General features: G+C 40.0%; 1 protein-coding gene across 1 annotated transcript in view; it reads right to left on the bottom strand.

The window, feature by feature from the left end:
* LOC148162637 (uncharacterized) overlaps positions 1-23,791 on the bottom strand; it is a 31,001-nt gene extending 7,210 nt beyond the window's left edge. Inside the window, exons 1-4 of the mRNA XM_088017497.1 lie at positions 23,710-23,791; positions 13,795-14,052; positions 10,554-10,591; positions 7,044-7,149 (exon numbers count right to left, since the gene is read on the bottom strand). Of these exons, the coding sequence (XP_087873623.1) occupies positions 7,093-7,149; positions 10,554-10,591; positions 13,795-14,052; positions 23,710-23,791 (435 nt within the window). The 3' untranslated portion in view covers positions 7,044-7,092. The remainder of the gene's footprint in view (positions 1-7,043; positions 7,150-10,553; positions 10,592-13,794; positions 14,053-23,709) is intronic.
* Between the last annotated feature and the right edge of the window lie 3,500 nt (positions 23,792-27,291).

Raw genomic sequence — 27,291 nt, 5'->3', positions numbered from 1 at the left:
CCCTCCCCAGCACACTTATCTCCGTTGCCATGGTTCAGATCTGAAACATGGGCATACCTGACTTATCGGGTCCTGGGGTTACAGCCATATTTCCATGACAGGAGGGACTTTTCAGACAGAGGATGACATTTTCCTAGTAGGTCACACATTTCCAGCATTAGAAACATTAGGACAGCCAAGAGCTGACCTGCACCAGAAGTCAAAAAATAGTATGCAGCCTGCAGACACGTTTCACTGAACCTACATAATGTTGGCCCACACTGTGGTTCATAAAATTCAAATTAACCACCAATGCTTAAATATCAGGTTTCACCTTAAAATGTGGATTTTCAGATTACTTTCTCCCTAAATCCCAATCACAAAGACTTGCACAGAATAAGACGGCTACATAGAGTAAGATTGATTTATACCTTCATGTAATAATAATTAGTAACTACCAAGCAAATCATACTTGTTAAAAATAAGGCCAAAAAGAAAATTCACAATAACATAAGTTATAGTCAGTCCAGCTAGATAGGAAGAAAATGCTAATTATCAAGTCTTTGTCAAAAAATGTTGATGGAAAAAAAATGTTGATGGAAAAAATCCACCTTAATAAAAATTTTTCAGTAAAATAAAAATTTTAATTGGAAAAAATAAGTAAATGTGTTGTATAGGAAATTGCTGAAAAATTATATTGGCTTAACTATCTGCCCTCTCTCCAATACCATAGAAAACCCATGCTGATAGCCTAGTATTCTTCTATATATTTCTATGTATTTCTCCATATTATAATCTCACATACTCATATTCACATTGGCAAAGCCTTTTCATTCTTTGTCTTATAAAAACCGAATCATATTATATACATTTCCTGGCATCTTGTTTTTCTCATTTAGCAATATATTTAAGGGTGCCTGGGTGGCTCAGTTGGTTAAGTGACTGCCTTCGGCTCAGGTCATGATCCTGGAGTCCCAGTATCAAGTCCCGCATCAGGCTCCCTGCTCAGCAGGGAGGCTGCTTCTCCCTCTGCCCCTCCCCCTGCTTGTGCTCTCTTTCTCTCATTCTCTCTCAAATAAATAAAAATCTTTAATAAAAAATATATATATATTTAAAAGATCCTTTCAACAATGAATCGTGGATCACTACATCAAAAACTGATGTATGGTGACTAACATAATAAAATTTTAAAAAACAATAATAAATAAATAAAAGATCCTTTCAAATCAGAATGGGTTCATTTGTATAAAAAAAAAAATCAATGAGGGGTGCCTGGGTGGCTCAGTTGGTGAGCTTCTGACTCTTGATTTTGGCTCAGGTCATGATCTCAGGGTCCTGGGATCCAGCCCCAATTCAGGCTCCCCACTCATCGGGGAGTCTGCTTGTCTCCCTCTCCTTCTGCCCATCCCCCTGCTCAAGCTTTCTCTCTCTCTTAAATAAATAAATCTTTAGGGGAAAAAAGTCAATGAGAGGAATTGCCAGGTTGAAGGAAAGATATATTTTTATTTTTAAAAGGAGTTGCCAGATTACTTTGCAGAAGGACTGAAATAATTCACCTTTCCTTTAGCAAAGTATGCTAGTACCTCTTTCTCTATAACCCACCAGCAGTCATCATTACTCCTTCTTTCCACCAGTCTGGTAGAGGTAAGGATTAATCTCATTATTACTTTAATTTGCATTTCTCTAACTTCTAATGAATTTGGGCACCTCTTCATATGTTTGCTGGCAAAAAGCTTTGCTCTTCCACAAAATGCCTGTTTATATGACTTGGCCATTTTTTACTGGGTAGTTTGTCTTTTGCTTCCATTTGTAAGAGTTCTTGGTATATTTTCACTACAAATTATATACCTATCATCTGCATGACAATCATTTTTTTTCCAAATCAGTCATTTGTCTATTGACTCTGCTGATGAACTCTGCCATACAGAAGTGTGGGTTTTTATATAAATAAATATGATTAAACTTCTGGTTAAAGGGGTATTTCCCCAGCATTCCCAATTCTTAGGAAATCTGGGAATGTAGCCTCCCAGATTATCTTGCAAGACATTATTGTATAATTTTTTATATTTAGTCCTTATACTTAATTTTTTTGAATAAACGTAAGACAAGGGTCCAAGTTTTTCTTCCAAATAGATAGCCAGTTTTGCCAAGACCATTCATTATAGAATATATCCTTTCCCACTGAGCTAAACTACCAACTTTCTAATGTAGAAGATGCTTATATAGTCCAGGATCTATCTCCAGAATCTTTATTCTGTTTTACTGATCTAGTTACCTATTCTTATGTCAATGTAATATTTAATTTATAGTATGCTCTGACATCTTATAAACCCTCTCTCACTAGTCTTCTTATATTTTTCTGAGGCATCTTTGGGCATTGATGCTTCTGTATTCTCCCCACCCCAAACCCACTGGGATCCTAATAAGAATCACATTAACTTTACATATTAATTTTAGAAGAACTGACCATTTTAACTTGTCTTCCCATCCAAAAACATGGTGTTTTTATTTGCTTATATCTTGTTTTATAACCTTCTATAAGACATATAACTCCTAATGATTTATTTGTTCCATATTAAATTTATTCCTATTTTATAATTTTGTTATTAAGCAGTTGCTAACATTTCCATTTGTAGCTCTTTATTTTTGTAGATAAAAACTGCTGATATTAATATATTTATCTCGCATCTAGAAATCTACCCAAGTTACCTTATTAACTCTAAGAAGTTTTTACTATGGCTTCCTGAATTTTTTTTTAAAGATTTTATTTTTTTGAGAGAGAGAGCAGAGTGAAAGAGAGCGGTGAGGGGCAGGGGAGGCAGAGGAAGGGGAAGAAGCAGACTCTCCACTGAGCAGGGAGCCCAATGTGGGGCTCGATCCCAGATCAGGACCTGAGCTGAAGGCACACGCTTAACTGCCTGAGCCACCCAGGTGCCCTGGCCTCCTGGATTTTCCATGCATATAGTCACATGGTCAGAAAAAGAGCTTATTTTTCTCCTCTTTCTCAGTATTTTTTTACCAATTATTTTACTTATTCATTATATTTGCACAAATCTCCAAGACAATGTTAAATAATAATGTTGAGGATAGGCATTTTGTCTAGTTCTTGCTTTGAATTAAACCCAATGGTTTTACTATTTTACCATTTAGGATAATATTTGCTGTTCATTTTGGTAGATAATCTTTATTCGGGGGGAAGTTTTTCTTAGGAATAGTCCCTAATTTAGTCAGATGTCTTTCAAACTGATATGTTGATATATTTTTCCCCCTTAATTTATTGATGAATGGATCATGTTGATAGGTTTCCAGTAGTTGTATTCTTGAAATAAACTATACTTGTTTTACTACTCCTAAATACATTATTAGAATCTATTTGTTAATGTTTTATTTAGAAATGTTGCACCTATATTCATATGTGATCACTGTCTATGACCTAATTATAAACATTTGAACTGTCCTTTTAAAAATGAGAAAAACAATTGTGACTCTGTCTGGGCCTGTTGTCTTCTTCAATCATAGCCTTTTAATCACCTTTCCAACATGTTGTACAGTAACTAGTACATTCATATTTTCCACATCAGCTTATTCCCTTGGGGGATTATATTTTGGGGGGAAATCAACCCTTTTTTTTTTCTGTTTTCAAACATACTGCCATAGAGGTACATGTAGTATTCCTTACAATTAGTTTAATCTCTGTCATTTCAATCTTAAATACTTTCTGTTCTCCCAGTTTTTTCTTTAATCATAGAACCAGGGTTTGAACTCTAGTCTTTCTATTTCCAGCCCCAGGGCTCATGACCTTGTTCCATACTATATACCCTTAAGGTTAATTTAGGCTGAATCTATAAATGTAAATCATTTTGACTGATTCGATCAAAGAGATTAGTCAACTGCAGAAATCAGATTTTTATGAAGTTTACATTATCCTAATTTTTCCTTAAAATAGCTATCTTGGCACAAATAGAATCAGCAATAATATATTCATGCTTTGCAAAATCTTGGGAGAATTTGAATTGTCTTCAATTAGCAAGCAGACCTCTTGTTTTCCTTCATTCTAAAATTGGTTTTTAACCAGCACCAATAATTTCCATGGAAGAAAGCAAAATCCTCTTTATCTAAGACTATAAATGTTACTTAATTCTTGAAAATGGTACTCAAACTAACATGAGATTTCTTTCAGTTTAATAAAATACTACCTAATTAGGAAGAAGCTTTACTATTATCTCTAGGGATATATTAATATCATTAAAAAGAACATATGGTTGAGAAAGTTGTATGTACATTTACAATTTTGTTCCCTTCTGAATATGAAACACTATTTAATTAAGATTATTACTATCTTTAAAGCTTTTTCTCAAAGGAAATGTTCTTCATTCTAAGCTACATATCTTCTTTTCAAAAAAAAATTTTTTTTAAGAAATCCTGAAATTCTACAGATAGATACACTCTGGTTGTATCCAAAGGAGGACTCCCTTCCTCCCTCCCTCATTATATTTCTATAGTACAATATCAATTAGGGCCGCTTGCATGTGTTCCTTTCTTTCTCTCTTGATGACAATTTCCTAACAACTGTTTTTTTCATGAGAAAACTGGAGAGATAAACCAATTCTCCATATAATTCAGGCAAAAACAAAAGAAAAGAGCATAGGGCCTGGCAGAAGGGTACAGAAAAGACCATCCTCTGGACTTAGATATAGACTCAGACTATTATTCATCCATCCATCTTGCTTTCTCCTCATTTTAAACATCTTCTCTGCCCTCATGGTCAGTATACTTCAATTTGTCCCATGTTCCTCTGTTTTACTTCCATCTTAGAATTCCACTTTCTTATTTTCTTGCTGTCTGTATAATCTGATCTGTGCCTAAACGATTCTTCCATCTACCTTCCCTGTTCTGAGTTTAATTGCATCCCAACAAAATTCATATGTTGAGGTCCTAACCCCAGTACCTCAGTATGTGACATTATTTGGAAATTTGGAAATAGAGCCACTGCAGATAAAATTAGTTAAGATGAAGTCATACTGGAGTAGGGAGGGCCCCCAATCCAATATGACTGGTGTCCTTATTACGAAGAGGAAATTTGGCACAGACATACATACAAGGAGAGTGCCATGTGATTTACAAAGGCAGGGATCGGAACATGCCAAGGAATGCCAAGATGGCCAGCAAACCACCATAAGCTAGGGGAGAGGCATGGAACATATTCATCCTCATACTCTCTGAAGGAACCAACTCTGCTGACACCTTGATCTCGGACTCCTAGCCTCCAGAAGTGTGAGACAATACCTGCCTGTTGTTTAAATCACCCAATCTGTGGTACTTTGTTATGGAAGCCCTAACAAACTAACATATTCCCCAAATGTAATGGTATTTGATCTACACTCATCCACATTAACTTATCACTTTAACTGATAACGGTGGTCACCACAACCTTGTAAAATTCTCTCCTAACACTGCAAAACCATAGTCGTTGATCCTCTTCGGTTGATTTTTCTCATCTTCTCTGATTTCTCTTCCTCCAACCCTCCAAAATGTCAGTACCCCCAAGTTTCTGTCCACAGTCATTTCTATTATTACTGGTAATATATTTTTTGAAATAATTCGCTTTTATATTGAGCATATGCCAGGCGTCATCCTAAATATTTTACATATACCATCTTACTGAATCCTCACATCTACTCTGAGAAAAATGCTATTTTCTCTCTCATTTTGTAGATGAGGAAACTGAGGCTTAGAGAGGCTCGGTAACTTGCCCACAGCCACAAACAGTATGTGGCAGAGCTGAAATTCAAACTCAGGCCTGTCTGACTCCTGAACACAGGCTCACTCCCATATTGTCTCTCACTCTTTCTCCACAGAGAACAGATCTCTCCCTACCTGTCCTCTGAACCCTTACAGAATTCTGCTGCTTGGTTTTCTTTCCAATGCAAATGAGCCTGTATTCTGTATCTCCAGAGCCATTTCCCCTCCCATACTCCAAGTCTGAATTTCCACCTTGAACTCCTCTTGTCCAAAACTGAACCCCTCCCATATCCCTCCAAATATGCTTCGCCTTCTGCACCCCCCGTTGATTCCACAATCTCCTCTGCTACCCATGCTTAGAAACATGATAGCATTTTTTATTCTCTCTGCCCCTGGCCCCTTTTTATAATCAGTTTATAGTCCAGTTGTGTTCATTCTACTCCAGAACTAAGTTGCCCACTTGTAGTAATGCTACACTCTTCGAAGCCCCTTTCCTGCCTGAACCAGCCCCCAAATCGCCTCTGAACTCGCTTTATTGTCTATTTCTAGTCATCTTGAATCATTACCACCTCCCACCCTCTGTTCCAGTGATTGGTCTACATGTCTTATATCCCCCACCAAACTATGAGCTCCTACAGGGTAGGAACTGTGATTCGTCTCAGAATTTGCCACAGCGCTTACACACTACATAGCATATGTTAGGTGCTTAGCAGGTAGTGACTGGCTTACTTTGTAAAGTCTCTAAGTAAATTAATGTATTAGCCAAAGTGACTATTAAACCATTTGAAATCCACAGAGCTCAGGGCAGCAAAACCTTGAAAGTAGATTCAAATCACCAAAATCGCCAGGAGACCTGATTCACCTGAGTCCCATTCTCATCCTGTCAAAGGTTGTCATTATGCACAGCAATCCTGCTTTTTTGTTCCTGTGGAACACTCCAGGCTACACCATCCACTGGCACCAAAGCCCTTTTCTCATCACTCCCACCACACCCTGAAAGGTCAGAATATGTCATTATCCTTCATGTTTCAGTCTACGAGATGCTGGGTAGGTGCCTAAACCCCTCTGCAGTGATAGTAACTCTTGCCAAAGTACTTTGAACTTGGCAGGTCCCATTCACCCTGTTGTTATGAGCATTCCCATGCCCAGAGGCCACCACTAGGAGGCTCCAGCATGTCCCTGAAGCCAGGCCATTCAGCAAGTCTCTGGGAATGATTGGAGGAAAAGCTTCAAAGTCCTCATTCCAATCTCCAGATAGGGGAATGCAATCAGGGCATCATTGCAGCAGTGCTCCAGATCGGGCAATCCCAATGACCACTCACCTGAGTATATAGCCAGAGGGTGTCCCAGGGCCTGATGAGGAACAGGTGTTTATCTTGTCCTTGCATATTGAAGATTCCTTGTGGCAGTTATGTGGATGGCCCCTGCCTGCAAAACAAAAGAGAAGGATAAGACCTAATCATCTCACAAAGGGAAGAGGGGCTTTGAAGAGTGTAGCATTACTTTTTTTGGGGGGGGTGGCGCTGGTCAACTAACTATGCATAGAGTGTCTTGATGCTACTGTTCACAGTGTTTATGGCACAAACACACATAACCAAGTACCCCCTTCTAAAATGCTCTACACTGATTGCAGCCATTGAATTTTTACATATATCAAAGGGATCAAAGATTCTGTGTATAAGTAGAAATCCAGACATACGAAGTATTTCGATCTTGGAATGACTGTAAAGAAAAAGGCAGGATCTACAAGTTTATTTCTTTCACCAGCTTGATTTCAAATGAGGTATGACAACTAAAGTCATTTGCCAATTTTTGTAAATTAATAGTTAGCATAACCAGAGAGTTGCTTCTAAATTGTATGAAGAACCAAAAACATCAGGCAAGTAATATATTCTACAAATTGAAAACACTTAAGTCAGTTTTCAGTAAGCTCAGACAAGGAACATTTGCACACGCCTCTAAATTGTCTCAGCATTTATACATGCAAACTGAGAAAAATATTGTATATTGTGGGAAACATAAAAACAGTATTTTAAAAGTACAAATAACCTTTCAACGGTTGCACCATATACTATGATGTCATATCTATTCTCACACTGGTCAAAAGTATCTATAAAATATTATATAGCGTGACTTTATTACAACACAGGAACAACATACAAATAATATTTAAGATCCCGAGTTCCCAAATAATAAGCTTTGAACCTTAAAAATAGTATTTGGAGTAATATAAATTTTACTGCTTAAACAATAGCAAAAAAAGACTAGGTGATGTAATTGGGAATTTAAGCAGTCACCTATTTGCACAAAAGTACTCATATTTCTATACTGAGTGTTTTTGAATAAGCACAGTTTTAATTTAATAGCTAAGGATCAAACTCTAGGTTTTGTTTAAATAAGTATTTCTCATATGGTAAGGAAACCTAAACAAAGTCTGTTTACAAGACATCAAAACTTCTGGGGGAAAAAATTAAAATATGGTCACTTTTACATTTGCCAAAAATCCCTCTTTATAAACCGTCAGTGACCAAATTTTTTACTATTCAGCTGTTTCCTATAAATATAGTTCCACTGAGGATAACTACATTTTTTTTAAACTTTTTTTTCTGGAAAGGTGCACAACTAACACTACTATTTCGTATTCTTACTCAAAATGGAGGTCAAATAACTTGCTTTATGTATTTGTTGGTAACTCGATGTTAACATCCCAAGAAATTACTGTTGCCCCACTTCTCCAGCCCATTTTCTTCAATTTACAGCAATAAAAAAAATGCTAAAATTCAAATTCACGTATGTATGTATGTGTGCACGTGTGTGTATCATGCTAAAATTTTTTCTTTTTTTTATTCTTTTTTGAGAGAGAGAGAGAGATAGCAGGCAGGAAGGGGCAGAGGGAGAGGGAGAGAGAATCTTAAGCAGGCATCAGGCTCCACACCCAGCACAGAGCTGACTCACAGCTTGATCTAATGACCCTGAGATCATGACCTGAGCCGAAATCAAGAATCAGAGACTTAACGGACTGAGCCACCCAGCCACCCCTAGATTTTTAATTTTCTTAATAAAAAAAAGAACACCGAAACATAAAAACAAAAAAACTCTGCTTTAAATTTGGATTTGCTCATATTCCTGCACAATTTCTAGGCTTAAACTTTTGTCTTAGTTATTTTCACTAACAGCTTTCTAGGAATGTTTGTATCATGGTCACTTTTAAGAAAAATGATTAATTCCATCTTGCCATTAAGTCATTATACCTGAGTCTTCATGATTATTTTCTATAAGGCCCACGGTCTCCAAAACATTTTTAGGAGTCCTGCATACTCCATCACAAGCATCCAACATGTTACAAAATACACTCAGCCCCTTTTAATCAAGTCCTGCTTCCTCCAGTCCAACTCGAATCCAGAGGCTTTCCTCCAAATCTACTTTCTTTCTGAAGAGCAAGGAAGTAGCTATGGCTGAAGAACGCAAGAAATCTGACTGGACCCCTCTTGGGTGCCCACGTGACTTCTGATTCTCTTAGAGGATCTTAAGTTGCTCTGAGTGAAGTGGCTGCACTCTTGAACTTTTCTCCACTTAAAGATCTCTGCTAAACTTCTGCAGAATCACAAAATGGTGACTCCCTTCCCTACTTCTGCCTTCCCTACTTCCGTCCCTAAAACGTTTGGGACTTGCTAAAGACAAATAACTGCAGTGACTACTATGATAACTGGGGAAAAGTCTCAATTAAAAAAAAAAAAAAAGACTTCTGGGGATCCTGGGTGGCTCAGTCAATTAAGCGTCTGCCCTTGGCTCAGGTCATAATCCCAGGGTCCTGGGATCGAGCCCTGTGTCGGGCTCCCTGCTCCGTGGGGAGCCTGCTTCCCCCTCTCACTCTCCCCCTGCTTGTGTTCCCTCTCTGGCTGTCTCTGTCAAATAAATAAATAAAATCTTTAAAAAAAAAAAAAGTCTTCTGAGTCAGAAATATCTCTTGACTATGATCAAAACTATTGCCTATTTTTCTAGTGCTTGCTGTGGCCGTTTGAGAAACCCGCTTATCTTTCAGACTCTCCACCCAAAATTCATCTTCTGAGTTACATGTTTTCATTCCAGCACAGATGGACTGGATGACAAAGGAAGCTCTATGCTATGAGGACAGCTGTTTATTTCAGGGATGGCAACTCCTAATACAAGGCCAACAATGATTGCCTTTGTGTGCCCTTTTCTGTTTTTCGGAATCTGCTAGGATCCTATCATCAAAATAGTAGGAAGCTGTTTTAAGATCTTCATTGCAATTCTCTCTAGAAGTACTAGCTATCTGGTGTTTGCTGTGTTCATCTTGACAAGCACACATATATACTTACACAACTCTCCTGGTCTCATCTTGATTTACTTTCCTGGGGAGAGAGAAGGTTTCTGTAAAATCTTTTATAAGTTATGTCTGACAATGGGTCTTGCCAAAGACTTTTTAGATGTGTTTTTGTCTTCTTTCCTTTTGTCAATAATTGACAAGAATGAAGATGAAAGAGAAAAGGCTTGATCCCGATAAGTGTCGTCTTTGGTTGACTTGATATTGCCTACACCCTTTTGTCATGTTTAGAATGTTTGTTTTTAGGAATTTTATTCTTTCTATAAGACAAGGTATGAAAATACATGAGATGTTTTTCAAAATACTCCAAAATGATGTGTTCTGAATTTTCCTTTATAACCATCAGAGTTTTCAAACTGGTGCTCATCTGGTTACAACTGATGATACTTAAGACATACAAGAGTAAGCTCAATTCCTCCACATAATAAACATTTAAGTCATCACTATCTGCACACAAACCAACACTAGGTGTTATCTATGGTCATACCTCAAGAAGGTTCATTGGAGAAGGGAAGATATAGGTCCCTGAAAAGAAAAAAATTAAGCCACTATATGAGCAAGTCCATAATAGGTGGTAAGACCGAAGATGGTTATATCTAAGAGTAACTATGCAATAAATATTCTTTTAGTAATATTACAGGTAGTACATATTACAATGCTTTGATTTCAATACAAGTAGTATTGGATATGTTTAGCAACACTGTAAGATAATTCAGTGACTTGATGTACTTTAGGTAGAAATGATTACTTTCCTGAGCATGTGCTCCCTAAACAAAGTACAGGTTGTGAATTGATTTTTAAGCAGAAAAAAAAAGTTTGTTTCCAACTTGCCAATTTAGTGAAGTTTAAAGAGGAGAATATTTCTGTTTGATAAACTGTATCAAAGAGGTATGTGATGTTTTGAGTAAGAAAGCAGAGGATCAAAGATGAAACTTCAACTGGGGATCACGCATCTAGAAGAAACATTTTAAAACCAGACACATCAAATCACCAAAAATTAAAGATGCCAATTTACAATAGCAGCTGTATTCATCTAATAACATGTCATAAAACCAACAGAGCCATGTTCTGCTGGAAGGTACTAGCAAATATCTACATAAAGTCCCCCCTAAGACTAGCATATTATCTAGAATAGTAATTTACACTTGTACGCTGTTTCTGCTTTCAAAATGTTTTCACATCCCCTATCAACAATTTAATGAAAAAGGATGTTATGTGATGTGCCGTATACAGCTGTAATGTAAACTAAGAGGGAAAACATCTGGACCACTAGGCAGTGGTTGCAGGCACGATAGCTTTGTCTTTTGTACATTGTATTATGTGAAGATAAACTCCAGACTATGAAGCTGGGCTCCAATCAAAACAAAAACAAGTAAGGCTGACAAAACCACCTAAAAGCCAAGGCAAGAGAAGCACACTGGGTATGTGAATCAAACACCTACCTACAGACCTACACAACAACAGGGAAGGAACAAAAATAGAACGCAGGTCTAGATTCCACTGGTTAATTTAAACTGCTCGTCATTTCATCTTTAAATCTGCCACTTTGACTGATTAGGGTTGGCAACAAGGAAATAGAGTATGGTTTACAGAAAGGACCTAGTAGGAAAGAGAGAAAAAGCTATGCACCAGTATACTCACTAACCACATGGCACTTCTCCAAAGCTAAACATAATGACCCCAGAAAAAAAAACTGTGAAGTGGCTAGGGCAGTCTTCCTTTAGGAGTGCCCCCTTTCTTGGGCTATTTCTCACCTTGTCTACTACCTCCCTATTACAATTTATCAGTCCTCCCACCTGACAGTCATACTCCCCAACCCTCCACTCTCCAGCCTTGGAAACAAGAAAAAAGCTTCAGTGTGAGTGGGATGAGGTCAGATATTCTTAACCAAAATTTAACATATAATATCAGATGTCTGGAAGTGACCTTAGAAGTCTCTTTTCCTTAATTTTTCACTCTCTGCATCAATTCTCCTATAATAATCTCCACACATGGAATCCAGTCCGAGTAAACACCTCCCCTGATTGTAAATCAAGGCTTCCTGGGGAGAGCCCATTCCATTTCTGGACTGTTCTAACCATTAAGAGGTTTTCAGTCATACTAAACAAAATTAGCTCCCTACAGTTTCTCCTCACTTGAGAAATATAAAACAAGTCCTTCTCTTCCTGGCAGCCCTTCACTTTATTTGAAGACATCTGTCACCTCCCCCACTGAGTACCATGTCCCTGCAGTTCAAATATACCCAACTGCTCTTCATATGACATGATTTATAGACTCCTAACCATGTTACCCAACCTCTCTTGGACATGCTGCCGTTCAACAAAGTCCCTCTTCAAAAGTATGGAAGACAATATTGCGGGGAGTCCCTCTTGCCCAGAATGAAAGAAAATATTGTAGGAATGGCCTAAATATGGAATGAAAGCCTTTATCTGCCATTAAAATAACTGCAGGCACCAAGGATAGAATGAACAAGAAAAGGGTTTCTATTATTATCAGACTGGGGGGTGGGTGGCAGGAAGGTGGGAAAGAGAGTTCGCCATGCTTTTCATTCTGTGATTTGGGAATTAGATGTTACCACACCAACGAGAAGCAGCTGTGTGCAGTGCTCTCTGCTAGGGATTTTTGGAAAAACAAATGAAGAAGATACAGCCCTGAAAGAATCCCACAAACCCAGCTTCTGCCCCTTATCCCCTCCTCTTCATGCAAATCACAATCACACAGGTCTTTTTGATGAGGCAGGCTTGAATTACTCATCCATGTCAGAGCACCTGGTTGGGGCTAAAGACCCTTGCAGAAAGATGAGCTTGACTTGACCCCACTGAAAAGGTGTTAACGTCTGTTCCCTTGGACCACAGAAGTATTTAATATGCTTGCATCACTGGTCCCATTGACACTCTCATCACACCAGCCTAGCTCTTGTACACTGTACCCGCTCTTCCCGGTCTGAGAGCTCTCGCCTCTTCTCAAAACACAGCCTTCTCCTCCTTCGTCGGCCCAGATCCCCTGATACTACACATGTATTATTCATTCTCCCTGACCCTGAGGTGGACTCCCCCAGTTCCCGCAGACTGGCAGGTCCTGAGCACAGGGCTTGTCTACCTATCAGAGTCCCCAACACCTTGCATTCTCTTTGCCCTCGTCACTGTTCGCAGCCACCAGTAAGGACCCACATACTGAGGCTGTTCAGCTATACCAGACTTTTATAGAATCCAGAACTGAAAGCCCTGGAGCTCATTCGTTCTACAGCTGACCAAATGAGGGAAGCCCAGAAAGTTAACTGACCCCTTTGAGGTAACAGAGGGACCCTCGTGATAGCGTGTATACTATCTTGATTTTCCGGCTCAGGGCTCCTTCCGAGGGAGGTCGTTTTTAAAATCTAAACACTTCCTGTTAATTTGAAGAATCAGCCTAGAAGTGGATGTGACTCTAGCTCATCCTCTTAATATTTTAAGAAAGAAGTCTAAAAACTCAACGCCCACCACACTGTACAAAAGATAATGTCGCCTCGGGGCTAACTGCCTATCAAAGAGCTGGTCAGAGCGCTGGTCTCCCACAGTTCCTCCGGCAGAGGGCGAGGATTCGAAGCGCAGAACTTGGCTGTCCTGGATTTTCGCTCCTGAAGGCCTTCCAAGCACGGCCCGGGCTCACAAGCCCCAGCACCAGGCCGAAGAGAGGGGTGGGGCAAAGCTGCAGCACAGCTGCAGCGGCCAGGCCCCGCCCCCGCTTACCCGGCCGGGCCTTCCCCGGAAGAGGGGGGAGCTCTCGCTCCCGGGTGATCTGCGGGGTTCGGACTCCACCCGCGGCACGCGCGGGGACCCGCAGGCGGCCTGGGCTCCGTGCCTTCTGCCCCGCGGAGGAAGCGGACCTGGGCAGCAGCCCACGCCGGTGGAGGCTGAGCCGGAGCCGGGAGACCGAGAGGCCCGCGCCGCGTCCCGCAGCACGCCCCGGGCCACGCCCCCAGGCCCCCGCCTGCGCGCGCGCCCGCCCTGTTCCCTCCTCACTCGGCCATCGGGTTCTTCCACCCTTCCGCCCTTACCCCCTTCCTCCCAGGCCGTGTGCCTCTCCCTCCCCGCACCGCCCCGCACTCCTCCGGGACTGCGCACTTCCGCCCTCCGCTCCCGCTTCCAGGCCCCGCCCAGAGGGGCGCGGAGACCCCACCGTTAGGGCAGTACCCACTGGCAAGTCAGATTCCGTCCTAGATGCTCTCGGTTTGAGCCCCCATGCGGTAAGCATTCGTACCACCCAAGAGTGGACAATTAAATGTAATAATATGAGCTAACAGAGAACGTAGTAAGTGCCAGGATCTGTTCCAAGTAAGTTACCAGTATTGTGCCCATTTTACAAATTGGAAGACTGAGGTACAGGTTGATTAAAAAGTTTAAGACTGATGGATAAATGGGAAAGTGGCATATCCATACAATGGAATATTACTGAGCAGTAAAAAGGAGCCAACTGCTGATATGTTCCAGAACATGGATGAATCCCAAAAACATCGTGCTAAGAGAAAGAACCCAGACACAAAAGAAAACACAATAATTCCATGCACATGAAATTCTAGACAAGGCAAATCAATAGCGACAATAAGCAGACCAGTGGTTGCCTGGGCCAGAGATGGGGCAGGAAGGAACTTTTGGGGATGATGGATATGTTACAAAACTTTATCGTGATGGTGGTTGTACAGCTATGTACACTTACCCAAATGTATCAAGCTGTACGCTTCAAATGGGTGGTCTTTGTGGTATGTAAAATGTACCTCAAAACACTGCAAAAAAAAAAGAGAGAAAAAGAAGAAAGAGGGACAAAAAAAGAACTCTGGATAACACCAAGGATAGAGAGGAAACAGGAAAGGTGGAGAAAAGTAGGAGAGATGTGAGAAGAAAGAGAGATGGCCCCGAAGCCAAGTGGAGAGACTAGTGCCTGGTGCATTGTGGATGCCAAATAAATTCTTGTTGAATGACTAAGTGAGCAGCATCTAGAGGGAGGAAGTGGTCAACATGCCACAGAGAGGTTGTTGACAGTGAGATCTCTAAAGAGGCCCCTGAGGGTTGAGCTAGAACCAGAGAGAGCAGCCTTGGTTTTTTCCTGCATCAGTGTTCTGAAAAGACTCCAGGGAGAGAGATGGAGGAGTATGGAATGCTATCAGCAGACCACCTGTTCTAAATACAGTTCAGTTAATCATAATGCAGTTGTAAACAAAACTAATGAAATATTGGGCTCATTTGTGATTCTCCTCTTTATAAAATCCATTGTTTTAAAATTATTAAAAGTACTTATTTTTAATTGGGTTCAATTACATGAAAACATTTTACAGTATTTTTAATGCTGCTTGGCCAGTGGCTTGAAAAGGTAGTTAATGATGATCTGTCCCATGTTCTGAACGTTGAACTTTTGAAATACAGACTCCAGGCTTTAGAAGAGTGAGAATCATAGAAGATGTGTCCCCTGCAGTGTGAATTTTCTGACAATGGTTTACACATGTATGATTAGCAGTGTGTTGTGGTATTCAGCGAAGCCAGCCCACAAGCGGAGGCTTTCCAAACCTCATGCTCCGACTTGCAGGACCCGTGTCACAGTGACTGATGGAAGAGGGTGTTGCCTGTTAAGTTAAAGGCTTGTGGGCTGATTAATGTCCTCAGCATGAAGCTTTGGGCCTCTAACCCTGACAGATCATTAGCTCCCAGAAAATGTCCAGCCTCCAGAGGTCACGGTTATTATTACAAACTAATAAATACATGAAAACATAAAACAGAGCAAATGGCCTTTTTATGTACTGGAGATATTTAAAAACCAAGCTGCATATTTCCATGAATATAGAGTCCTGTTTGTAACATAAATCCTCCCTTAGCTTTTAGAAAGCAGGAGCAGAGACCATTAAAAGGGCCATACTTCACCGTTAATGTTGCATTAAATTTTAACCACTGAAGTCATGGTTAAGGAGATATTTTCATTATACTCAGGACCTTGCAACTTAACTTAGTTCAACATTCGCTTTTGGCAAATTGATTATATTCATAATGGCTTCCTACTCAAAGGATATGAATGTCTTAAGTTGGATAAAACTTAATCAGTCCCTAAGGTTATTTAAATGTTAGAAGAGAGGAAATCCTCAGACACAGAGTAATACATATTATATGGGGAAAATATTAAGCCCCTGAAGGAAGAAACATTGTTCAGCCACTGTTTCTTTGTTATTAAGTACAATATGTTCCAGTGAAAAATACATACGCTACCAGTATAAGCTAATAGTATATTTAAAAAAAAAAGGAAACCAAAAGCTCATGACTGCTGGAATCATTGTCTGTTTCTTTAATTTCTACTTTATATCTTCCTGAAAAAAATATGAATTGGCTAACAAAAAGACAAATGCAGTAATGGGAAAATAATCACAGAAAAAAAGGCAGACTACAACTATTCTAATAATAGGTGCCATTGTAGTCACTGGGATAAGGTCAGAGATCTGGGCTCCCTGGTATTGAAGCTCAAAGGGAAACTTGGTAACCTGACATGAGTGTAAAAAGAAAAGAGAAAATGTGGGTGGGGTCCCCCAGGAAAGCTAACCATTAAATTTTAGAAACCTGTTAACCTTGAACCATGTCCCATTCTCTTTGACCATTAGACTGTGGCTCTTTAGTGACACTTTGCTATGAGCTGAATTGTATTCCCTCCCCTCAAAAAATATTTTGAAACCCTAACCCCCAATATGACTGTATCTGTGTAGGGTCTTTAGGAAGTAATTAAAGTTAAATGAGGTAATAAAGGTAGGGCCTAATCCCAAAGGACTGTGCCCTTATAAGAAGAGGAAGAGAGATCTCTCTCTCTCTACCATGTGAGGACACAGCAAGAAGGCAAGCGAAGAAGAGAGCTCTCACCAGAGTCTGACCGTGCTGGCACCTGATCTCAACCTTCCAGCTTCCAGAACTGTGAAAAAATTAATTTCTATTATTTAAGCTACCTAGTCGATGGTATTTTGTTATGGCAGTCCACACTGACTAATACACACTTTGACATAACAAATGCTGTCACCCAGAAGACATGAGAACACAGTATGCAAATTGCAAGTTAGTATCAGGAAAACTGGGTCTGATCCTAGCTCTATATCTCCTTTCATGACTTGTCAGTATAGAAGACAATAAGTTTTGGGGTGCCTGGGTGGCTCAGCTGTTAAGCGTCTGCCTTCGGCTCAGGTCATAATCCCAGGGTCTTGGGATCGATCCAGGGCTCCCTGCTCGGCAAGAGGCCTGCTTCTCCCTCTCCCACTCCCCCTGCTTGTGTTCCCTCTCTCGCTATGTCTCTCTGTCAAATAAATAAATAAAATATTTTTAAAAAAGAAGACAATAAGTTCTAATTAAATATTTTTACCTGTCCTATATACTGCAAACAAATAAATAAAGTTGACTCTGCTTCAATGTCATTCACTAAAGTCATCTGTTTTCTTTAACAAACTATATGGTAAGCCTGCTCATGTCAGTCTGTTTTTAATAAGTTAAAAAGGAAAAGCAAGGTAGCTACATAGATATCCCAAAATATGAGACTGATTAATTAAATTATGGTGCTTTGACTACATAACTATGAACTCCTATTTTAAGAAATTTTGAAAAATACTTGACATAATATTAAGTAAAAAATTAAAATTAAAAAGACATACTCTGATTATAATGACCTAAAAGAAACCAATAAAGATAACGTAAAAATGAAAGTAGCAGTAATAGGTGGTTGAAATATGAGTTACTTTTGCCTAAATTTTATTCTCTGATATGTTGCTAGATAGCCTTTTTTATTATTTACAATTTTGAAAACAAATTCAAAAGCACCTATGGAGAACTGTCTCTTATTACCAAATTGTGCCTTTTGTTAGTTATTGAAGATTCCAATTCTGATTAAAGTTTCATTTGATTGATAGTGCTGTCATTTTAAATACACAGTCAAAAATGACTAAATTGAAACAACCAAATGTTGCCATTTTAATGAGATCTGAAAGCTAATTCAGCTCAATACCTTCAAAAGACAAGGTCAAGATGAATGTTGGGGGGACTGGATACATTCATCTCACTATAAATATCAAGACTGTCCAGTGTGTTACTGTGTCCTCCATGAGAGAAGGGCAAGGGAGCTCCCCGGGTCTCTTTTATAAAGGTGCCAATCCATTCATGAGAGGGATCTGCCCTCATGATCTAATCACTGCCCAAAGTCCCTTACCTCCAAATATCATCACACTGGGGATTAGGTTTCAACTAATTGAATTTGGGGGAGAAGCTATAAATTTCCATCTATAGCATGTGTAACAGATGACAACCAAAATCTCAGTGACTTAAAACACCTTGATTTATTTCTCACTCAAGCTACATTTCCACTCTGTGGGAGAGAGCTGTGCCCCCCATAATCACTCACATATCCAGGATGATGGAGACTCTCGCATCGTTTAGCAGTAAATGCCCACGCCAGCTTTTTGAGCACTGGAGGGTCTCATACCAGCAATTAAATGCTTCAGCAGAGAAGTGATCCATAGCACAGAAGTGACACATATCAATTCTACTCATAGCTTATTGACCCTTACTAGCCACAAGACAACCTAACTGCAAGAAGGTAAGAAACTTACCCTCCTGCATGCTTAGAAAGAGAGGGCACCGAGGAGAAGGATGAGCACTAAAAGCCTCTATGACAACTTAGGCAAATTGCTTAACCTCTTTGTGGCTCTATTTCTTTATGTGTAGAAGAAAGATAATAATACTGTATAGCTTATAAAGTTATTGTGAGGATTAAGTTAATATACATAAAGCCCTTTGAACTGTGCTTAACACCTAATACTCAATGAATGCTATTTTTATTATGTATCAGTCATTGTGCTAAGTAGTTGGGACACAATAATGAATTAGACAGTTCTCCCTACGCTAGGAATTCACACATTAGCAGAGAATAGATACATATGAATAATGATTCCACGGGAAATCGGGTTAATGTCACGTGGGAAAAGTATCTTAGTTCTGATTATTCAGTAATACAGAAAAAGAGTAGCATGGGAAAGTGGAACACAAGCTATGGAATCAGTCAATTCTTGATTTGATCCTTGGCTTTGCCACTTTTACTGACTGTGACTTAGACAAGTGACTTAACCTCTCTGAGCCTCAGTAACCTTCTCTATAAAACAGGAACTCAAAAACATTCATCTGAGGTTAGTTATGAGGATTAAATGTGAAGCAGGTAGCATAATGTGCAACATGTAGTTCAGTTAATAGGAGCTATTGTTTTGAATATATGCTTAAACATTCTAGACAGCAACTTTCTGTGATTAATTGATTTCAAGTCAGTGAACATGCAGAGAGCACCTACGTGCCTAACCATACTCATCGGGGAATATAAGTTTAGCTAGCTTGTCTTTTTCAGGTCACATCAGTAAAGCAAAAAATGAAAAATAAAACAGAACAAAAACCTACAAAATTACATAATCCAGAGCAATATATTACTTGATTTAGCCCTCCCCCCTGCTCCCACCCATACTCTCTAAAATTGAGCCCCGCTTAGATCCTTCCTAATCATTTTGCAAGTTGTCAAAAGGCATCTTGTGGTTTCTCCAAGATCTAGTCTTCTTTCCTTCCTCTTTGTTCATCTTCCTGCATTGAACCCCTAGAGAGGGCTCTCCAGCTCCCACCAGCTCCACTGCACCCCTCCCCCCCCACACTGAAATGCATAAGGTGGTGCATAGAGGGGAGGATGGGATGCTTTGTGGTAAATCAGCTATTGTGGATATCCTTTAATTAATTTTTAACTTACAAACAATAAATTCTCACGTTCCTATGAATACCTACTTGTCTTTGGTCAAGAATCTTCTCTGTAACCAATCTTTTATTTTGTGTAGTTGTGCAGATGTTAGCACAATCAGGATGAGTATGCACTGTTAACCCGAAGTCGAGTTACAAATCTACCCAAACAGATGAACCCTCTTCTATCACAAGTTTAAAAAAATGACATCAGGGGTGCCTGGGTGCCTCAGTCGTTAAGCAGCTGCCTTTGGCTCAGGTCATGATCCCGGGGTCCTGGGATCGAGCCCCACATCGGGCTCCTTGCTCGGTGAGAAACCTTCTCCCTCTCCTACTCCCCCTGCTTGTGTTCCCTCTCTCACTGTGTCTCTCTCTGTCAAATAAATAAATAAAAATCTTTAAAAAAAAATGACATCAAATACCATAGAAAAGATAGTTGGTATTTTTTAGATGTGAATTCCTAATAAATAATTACCCATATACTTTTCTATCATATAATTTCCAATATCCTATAGATAATAAATATACATAATAGCTTATAATATAGCTATAAATTTTTGAAATATTTTCAGTGGGATTAGATTAGGTCCTCCAAAGCCACCATCCTGAGTGTAATGGCTATAAGCTCTAGAAAACCAAGAGCATCAGAGGAGCTTGGGGCTAAAGGTTCTACCTCACTAATCCATTGAGCTTCTTGATGAACTACTAGGAGTTGAGGGAAGGGTGTTTCCTGCACTTTGCTTGCTCTGCCCCCGGGCACTGACAACCACCAAAGACACCACAAGTTGCGTTTGCCTGAAGTCCACGGCCACCTCCTCCACAGCACAGTGCTACTCTGAGGCCGAATCCTGGGCCTCTGATTGAGGCTCAGCTGCTGAAATCACTCCTTCCCCACCCATGTACCTAATCTAGAGAGAACCTCAGGCTTCCTTTTACCTGTCTTTAGCCCGAGGACCCTGTGGGCCCCAGGAAGCTTTATCTGCCTCTTTGCCTCTCTGGCATCAGCCAAGTTCACTGAGAAGCAGCATGAAAGACCCTCCAGAGGAGGTGAGCCCCAGTGCGCCTGGCTAGGAAAAGCCTGTGACTCCCTCAGTTGGTGACCAAGCCCTCAACTACCAGTCACCTGATCTGAGACCTCTTGCTTCCTTCCTGCTCTAGCAAGATTTGTCTCATTAGAGCTGCAGATATTTTCCTTTTATCCTTTTTTTGAGAGGTACCGAATATGAGTGTGAGGATGTGTGTCTGTGTGTGGATTTTCATTTAGGTCAGTGTCTCATACTGTTTCTCAGTATATATTTACGTTTGCTTAAAAAAGGTGAACTCACTCTCCTGATTGACTTTTCCCTTTTGTAACAAACCCCTTTGGTTTAAGGAATTATTCTTGTTTTCTTTATTCATTCAAGAGAGATTTATTCCTGCCAATGCTGTCACAGTGATGAATAAGCCAGCTCTAATAGAACTTGTATTCTATTGGGTTAGAAAAAACGTCGAAGAACTAATACTTTAAATTCTTTAAATTACAATTATGTTAAGTGCTAAAAAAGAGGAAAGTGAATTGCTGAGAGAGGGTATGACAAGGCACCTGCCTTATCCAAAGAGGGAGAAAGGCTTCCCAGAGGGGGTGCTGATTGAGTTGAACTCTGAGGGGTAGGTAGAAAATAACTGGGCAAAGGATATGTGTGGAGTGGAGGAAAGCACCATACTAGAGAACACTGCAGGAAGTTGAAACAACAGGTACAAAGGCCCTGGGGAAGGGAAACAATGATGACTCTCAGGAACTGAATGAATGTGACTGAAATGCAAAGATTCAGGAGGAGCTTGCCCAAGAGGAAGCTGGTGAACTGGCAGAAGCCAGATCCCGAGGGGCCTTGAACACACCATAAGTCTTTACCTTATGAGCTATGGGAAGAATTGGAAGACTGTAAGCAAAAAAGCAATATGATTCTTTTCTTAAGAGATGATTCTAACTGCTGTGTGGGAAAAGTATTGGAGGGAGGAAATAGAATTAAGCAGTTATTTCATTAGTCTTAACTAGGAGGTGATACTGGGTTGGCCTAACTTGTGGCAGTAGAGATGGAGAAAATTGGGCAGTTCTGAGATGTGTTTAGGAGGTAGAATTCACAAACAACTAGGGCCTGAAACTTCAAACTAGTAGACATGAATTTAAGTTTAAAAAGGGAAAAAGCTTAGTAAGGTTGAGGAATGTTCTTATTTAGAAAGGGTGGCAAAGTTTATTTTGAGATAATAACATTTATGCAAAGACGAGGGCGTGTTATGGCAGTCAGATTTTATGCCTAAAACCTAAAATTCAGGGTTGTTGGATCTATCTATCCTTTATGTCACATAAAGTGTATTAATTTACATATTATACATTTATTTCGTAAATATTCATATATTATATGTATACATATACATATTGTATTTATGAATATCTGTGTATTCAAAATGTACCCTTACGAACAATGAGGAACTCTGAGATGTTCCGGTCACATTTCTTTTGAACATTGGGCTACAGTGATTGGGATACTCAGCCTGATTAGTGTAGTTGAGAAATAATGGAAATAGAGAATGTGTTTATATTACATATTTTAAATTGTATTTGCATATTTATTGCTACTTCGTTTCTTCCTCATTCCTTGAAGAAGAAGGACCTGTAACAACTAAAATAATGGGTTCCCAGGGAAGCCAGACACAGATACAGCAGTTAGAGAGAAAAATCCCTAGCATCTCCATTTCTTTCAACCTTCTGGAATCAGATTCATTCCTGGCACTTGAGAAGGTCTGACGAGTGAGAGATGAGTTGTGGCCATCTGGTACTTCTGGCAAGATGCCATTGGATAGTGAAGAAAACGCTGGGTGAATGAGGAGTTAGGAAATAGGAGCTCTACCTCCCATTCTAGGCCTGGCTTCCTGGATTGCCTTGAGCGGATTACTTGACTCTTTGAGCCTTGGGTTTTCAGAAGGAGAATTTGAACTAGATTGCATCTGGAATCCCCATAGTACTCGTTCTATGATTGAAAGGGAGACTACAAAGTCTCCTACCTAATAGTTCACAGATATGGTTTCTCTCATCATTTTTTAAAGATTTTATTTATTTATTACTTGAGAGAGAGAGAGAAAGAAAGAATGCAAGAGAGCACAAGTGTTGGGGAGGGAGAAGCAGGCTCCTGGCTGAGCAGGGAGCCCGATGTGGGGCTCAATCCCAGGACCCTGGAATCATGACCCGAGCTGAAGGCAGCCACTTAACCAACTGAGCCACCCAGGTGCCCCTGGTTTCTCTAATCATTAATTCACCTGACAAATGAGAACCACTGTGTGCCAAGTATTACTGTAGGCATCAGGCACACAGTAATGAACATAAGCAGACAAACATCCTCATGGGATTTACATACTAGTGTTGGCAGTGGCTCTATTCAAACTCTGGTATCTTTAGTAAGCAGTTAAAGGAAGATGTTTTTTGTTTCTTTTTTTAACACTAGTCAGAGAAAGTTTGTTCTTTCAACACTTATCATCACAGGCAGCATCTCCTTCCTTCAGGAGCCCATTCCTCTGAAGACTCAAGTAGCGCAAAGTAGTTCCTTCTTCTGTAAGTTATAGCATTCTGTGCTATGAGATTTATTCATAAATCATATGTATGCTTACAAATTAATAGACAAATAAATAGACATATCAGTGAAATTTGATATTGGTGTTAGTCATCTCAGTCAGACTATAAAGTCCTTGCAGAAGTGACCACTTCCTCTCAGACCCATAGCACAGTGCTGGGCGGCGCTCGGTGCCCTGTGCACACTGGCTGAACAGCTCTACACTGTGGGAATGCACTGGAGCTGTAACCCCACAACCTCACTGACTTGCCCAGGAAGAGCCCTCAGAGCAGGATTCACCTACAGCTAAAATCCGACTCATGGGCTCTAGCCAGGTTTACTTTGCTCTTCCTGCCCTTTCTCGCCCCCGGGGGTTTCTTTTCCATCGCACAGCTCAGGCTTGCTCAGGTCCTGCTTCCACAGCTGTCAGTCAGTTCTCCACGGCAGACCGTGGCTCGATTCCCAACAGTGCATTCCAGCACTTGGGCCTCCCAGGTGGGGTGGGCACATCACAGCAAGTACCCTAGAAATCCACTGAGGTATGAGAAGACAATATTAGAATACATACACACACACACTTTTTATTAAAAAAAAAAAGGAAAAGTTAAGCTTTACTTACATTGTATATGTGGCTTGACACCAGCACCCACACCAGGCATGCAGGTCTGATGGCCTCTCAGTGCATACTGTACCCAGGCCACGTTAAGGGAAAGGGGTAAGAGGTGTTTCCGCAGGAAAGACAGGGTCACTGAGGGTTTGGTGAAGTAGATTTACAGATTCCGTTATCTGGTTTTAACTAACTTGCCCTCACAAAATAAAAAGGTGGCTTTAAAAGATTCTTATCCAAAAAACGACAGTTGGAACATAATGCCAATGATACATGGAATACTTACATGGCGTTTACTACACACCAGTCATTGTGCTAAGTGCATTGTCTCTATTAATTCATTTAACCTTCACAAAAACCCAATGAGGAAGGGATTATTTTTACTACCCCGCCCCTTTTTTTAAGTAGGCTCCACGCAGTGGAGAACCCAATGCAGGGCTTGAACTCACAACCCTGAGATCAAAACCTGAGCTGAGATCAAGAGTCCAAGGCTTAACCGATGGAGGCACCCAGGTGCCCCCTTCTATTCCCATTTTAAACATGAGGAACCTGGGCCATAGAGAGTTTAAGTTTCTAGTTCTTAATCCAGCCCAGGCAGCCTGTCTCTGCTCAGGGCTTTTAAGTACAAATGACACTCCTTATAAGGAAAGGAAACAAGAAAATGGCAGAGCAAACACTTCTCTTCCTCTTGGTACAACACCTCAGTCATACATCTCAGGAAGTTAAAGTTTTGACCAGTGTGACAGTCAAACAAATTTTAATGAAACTATCAAGAAGGTATTTGAAATATAGATTTGTATTCATTATCCTTAATGATGAACTTTTCTTTGTTTATTACATCTGGGGATACCAGCCAATAATAGTAGGGCATGTGTTGAATTAATAAATAAATAAATTGATATGTGTCAGTGCTTTCTTAAATAAGCACCAGGTCAGAACAATTTGGAGGCCACTCCCCCAGAGATTAACGGATAGCTAAACAACTTTCTATCAGGGTTCAGAACCTTGCACTCCAAATTGTTGTGGTTACTTTGGGGAACTGAGATTATATCAAGAAATGTGTTAAAATTTCCACTTATTACCTTTAGATTCAAATAGTGTTGGAATTTGTCAGACTACCATGAAACATTTTATAAGGAAAATTTGAAGAACAAAATTTACTTCTAATGTCTCTGCTATCAACCCTAAATTGCCTGACTGCTTAGCATGGCATTTAGGATCTTCCATGATGTTTGTGACCCTCTTCTCCAGCTCTTAGAATTCCCAGGTTACTTTTGCTTTCCACCAATCTCTTCTCCAGAGTGTCTCTATTGGGCTGTCAGTATTTGGTTGAGTCTTGGCCATTGCATTAGGCATGTGCCCCAAAAGGGACCCCTTTTCCTCACTATTACACATCTTTCCAGTTATCCGAGGCTCAAATGTCAGATCTTGCCAGAACCCACTTCTCTACATACTCAGGACTTTAGTTATAGATCTTTCATATATTTATGAAATATATGAAAGATCTATAACTTTTTTTTAAAGATTTTATTTATTTATTTGAGAGAGAGAATGAGAGATAGAGAGCATGAAAGGGAAGAGGGTCAGAGGGAGAAGCAGACTCCCTGCCGAGCAGGGAGCCCGATGTGGGACTCGATCCCGGGACTCCAGGATCATGACCTGAGCCGAAGGCAGTCGCTTAACCAACTGAGCCACCCATGCACCCTGAAACATTTGTTTCAATTATGGCTGGGGCTTCCACACGTGAGTGTGCATGTTGTGAAATGCACACAGGTGCCCACTGGAGGGTGGATGGAGGCTGGAGACTAGCCCAAGCACTGTTCACCAGGCTGTAAACCTAGAGGCACCTTCTCCTAACTCACATATTGGATAATGCTGATCTAACTAGATTGTAAATTCCCTAAGAGTAGAGAACATTCCTGTTCATCTATCTGGCACAGTTCCTGGCAATATGCCTTATCAAAAGACTCTCAATAAATACCTGTTGAATTGAATTTCAGGGTACATTTTCAGATATAAAGCTCCTACATGCTCCATCATTTTTAATCTTCTTTATTCAATTATGCAGGAAATCAGCCACCACACTGACTTTATGCTCTTTTAAGCATCTATCACAGTGTCAAGCACCTTAGGGATATTTAGTGAAGATTAATTTATTATGATATACGACCCTTGCTCATTTTCTTCTCTTTTCATCACATTTTCTTATCTATTTTATAATCTACTTTCTAAGTTTTATTTCTTATGTTTTATCTTCCAAAGAGACTTACATGATTATAATGCTCACACACATAATAAATTTTGAAGTTTTTGTAGTTAAATCAAATGAGACATTGAATCTGGCTAAGAATTTATGATTCCTCATAAACAACAGTGACGTGATACACAGCAGGAATCCAATACATTTGATTATTGACAAAATGAGATCATAGTTGAAGATCCTGAAAAAACTTTAAATTAAAAAATGGCCTAATTACCTATGCATGTAGAAAAGTCTATCAACAACTAACAAAAAGTGTTCATTTCATTGGTTTTCTACTAGAGGTCTCGTGTAAACCAATGAGAAATTATTCCTTTACTCACGTGTATTGGTCTATCGAAAGGTCTTGATAGACAAATTTAGATGATGTTATGCAAAACAAAAAAACAAACAACAACATCAACAACAACAAAAAAACCCTACCTACTCTATAAAAAGAGGGAGGAAGAAGAAGAGGAGGAGAAAAGGAATAACAACTGCTATTTATCTTTTTAAAGAAAAAGTTTGGGGGGCACCTGGGTGGCTCAGATTGTTGAGCGTCTGCCTTCAGCTCAGGTCATGATCCCAGGGTCCTGGGATCGAGTCCCGCACTGGGCTCCCTGCTAGGGGGGGCAGCCTGCCTCTCCCTCTGCCTCTTCCTCTCGCTCTCTCTCTCTCTGACTCTCATGAATAAATAAATAAAACATTTAAAAAAATAAAGAAAAAGTTTGGGATGCCTAGGTGGCTCAGTTGGTTGAGCATCCAACTCTTGGTTTTGGCTCACGTCATGATCCCAGGGTTGAGCCCCAAGTCCGGTTCAGCACGGAGTCAGCTTGAGATTCTCTCCCTCTCCCTCTGCACCAGCTGCCACCCACCCGCCTCAAACATGAGCTCTCGCTCTAAAATAAATAAATAAATAAATCTTTAATGCACACTTTCTCTAAAATAAATAAATCTTAAAAAAAAAAAGAAAAGATTCACTTTCAGGGTATGTAGAGTTTCATAATCTTCCAGAAAAGAGCAAGTATGAGGATTAAATA

Source organism: Eumetopias jubatus, unplaced genomic scaffold (genome assembly GCF_037043125.1).
Source record: "Eumetopias jubatus isolate StellerSeaLion01/CBP00866 unplaced genomic scaffold, mEumJub1_p1.0 scaffold_13, whole genome shotgun sequence".
In the NCBI taxonomy this organism is placed as follows: Eukaryota; Metazoa; Chordata; class Mammalia; order Carnivora; family Otariidae; genus Eumetopias; species Eumetopias jubatus.
The sequence above is the reverse complement of the archived record's forward strand: the minus strand, read 5'-3'. Positions and strand labels throughout refer to the sequence as shown.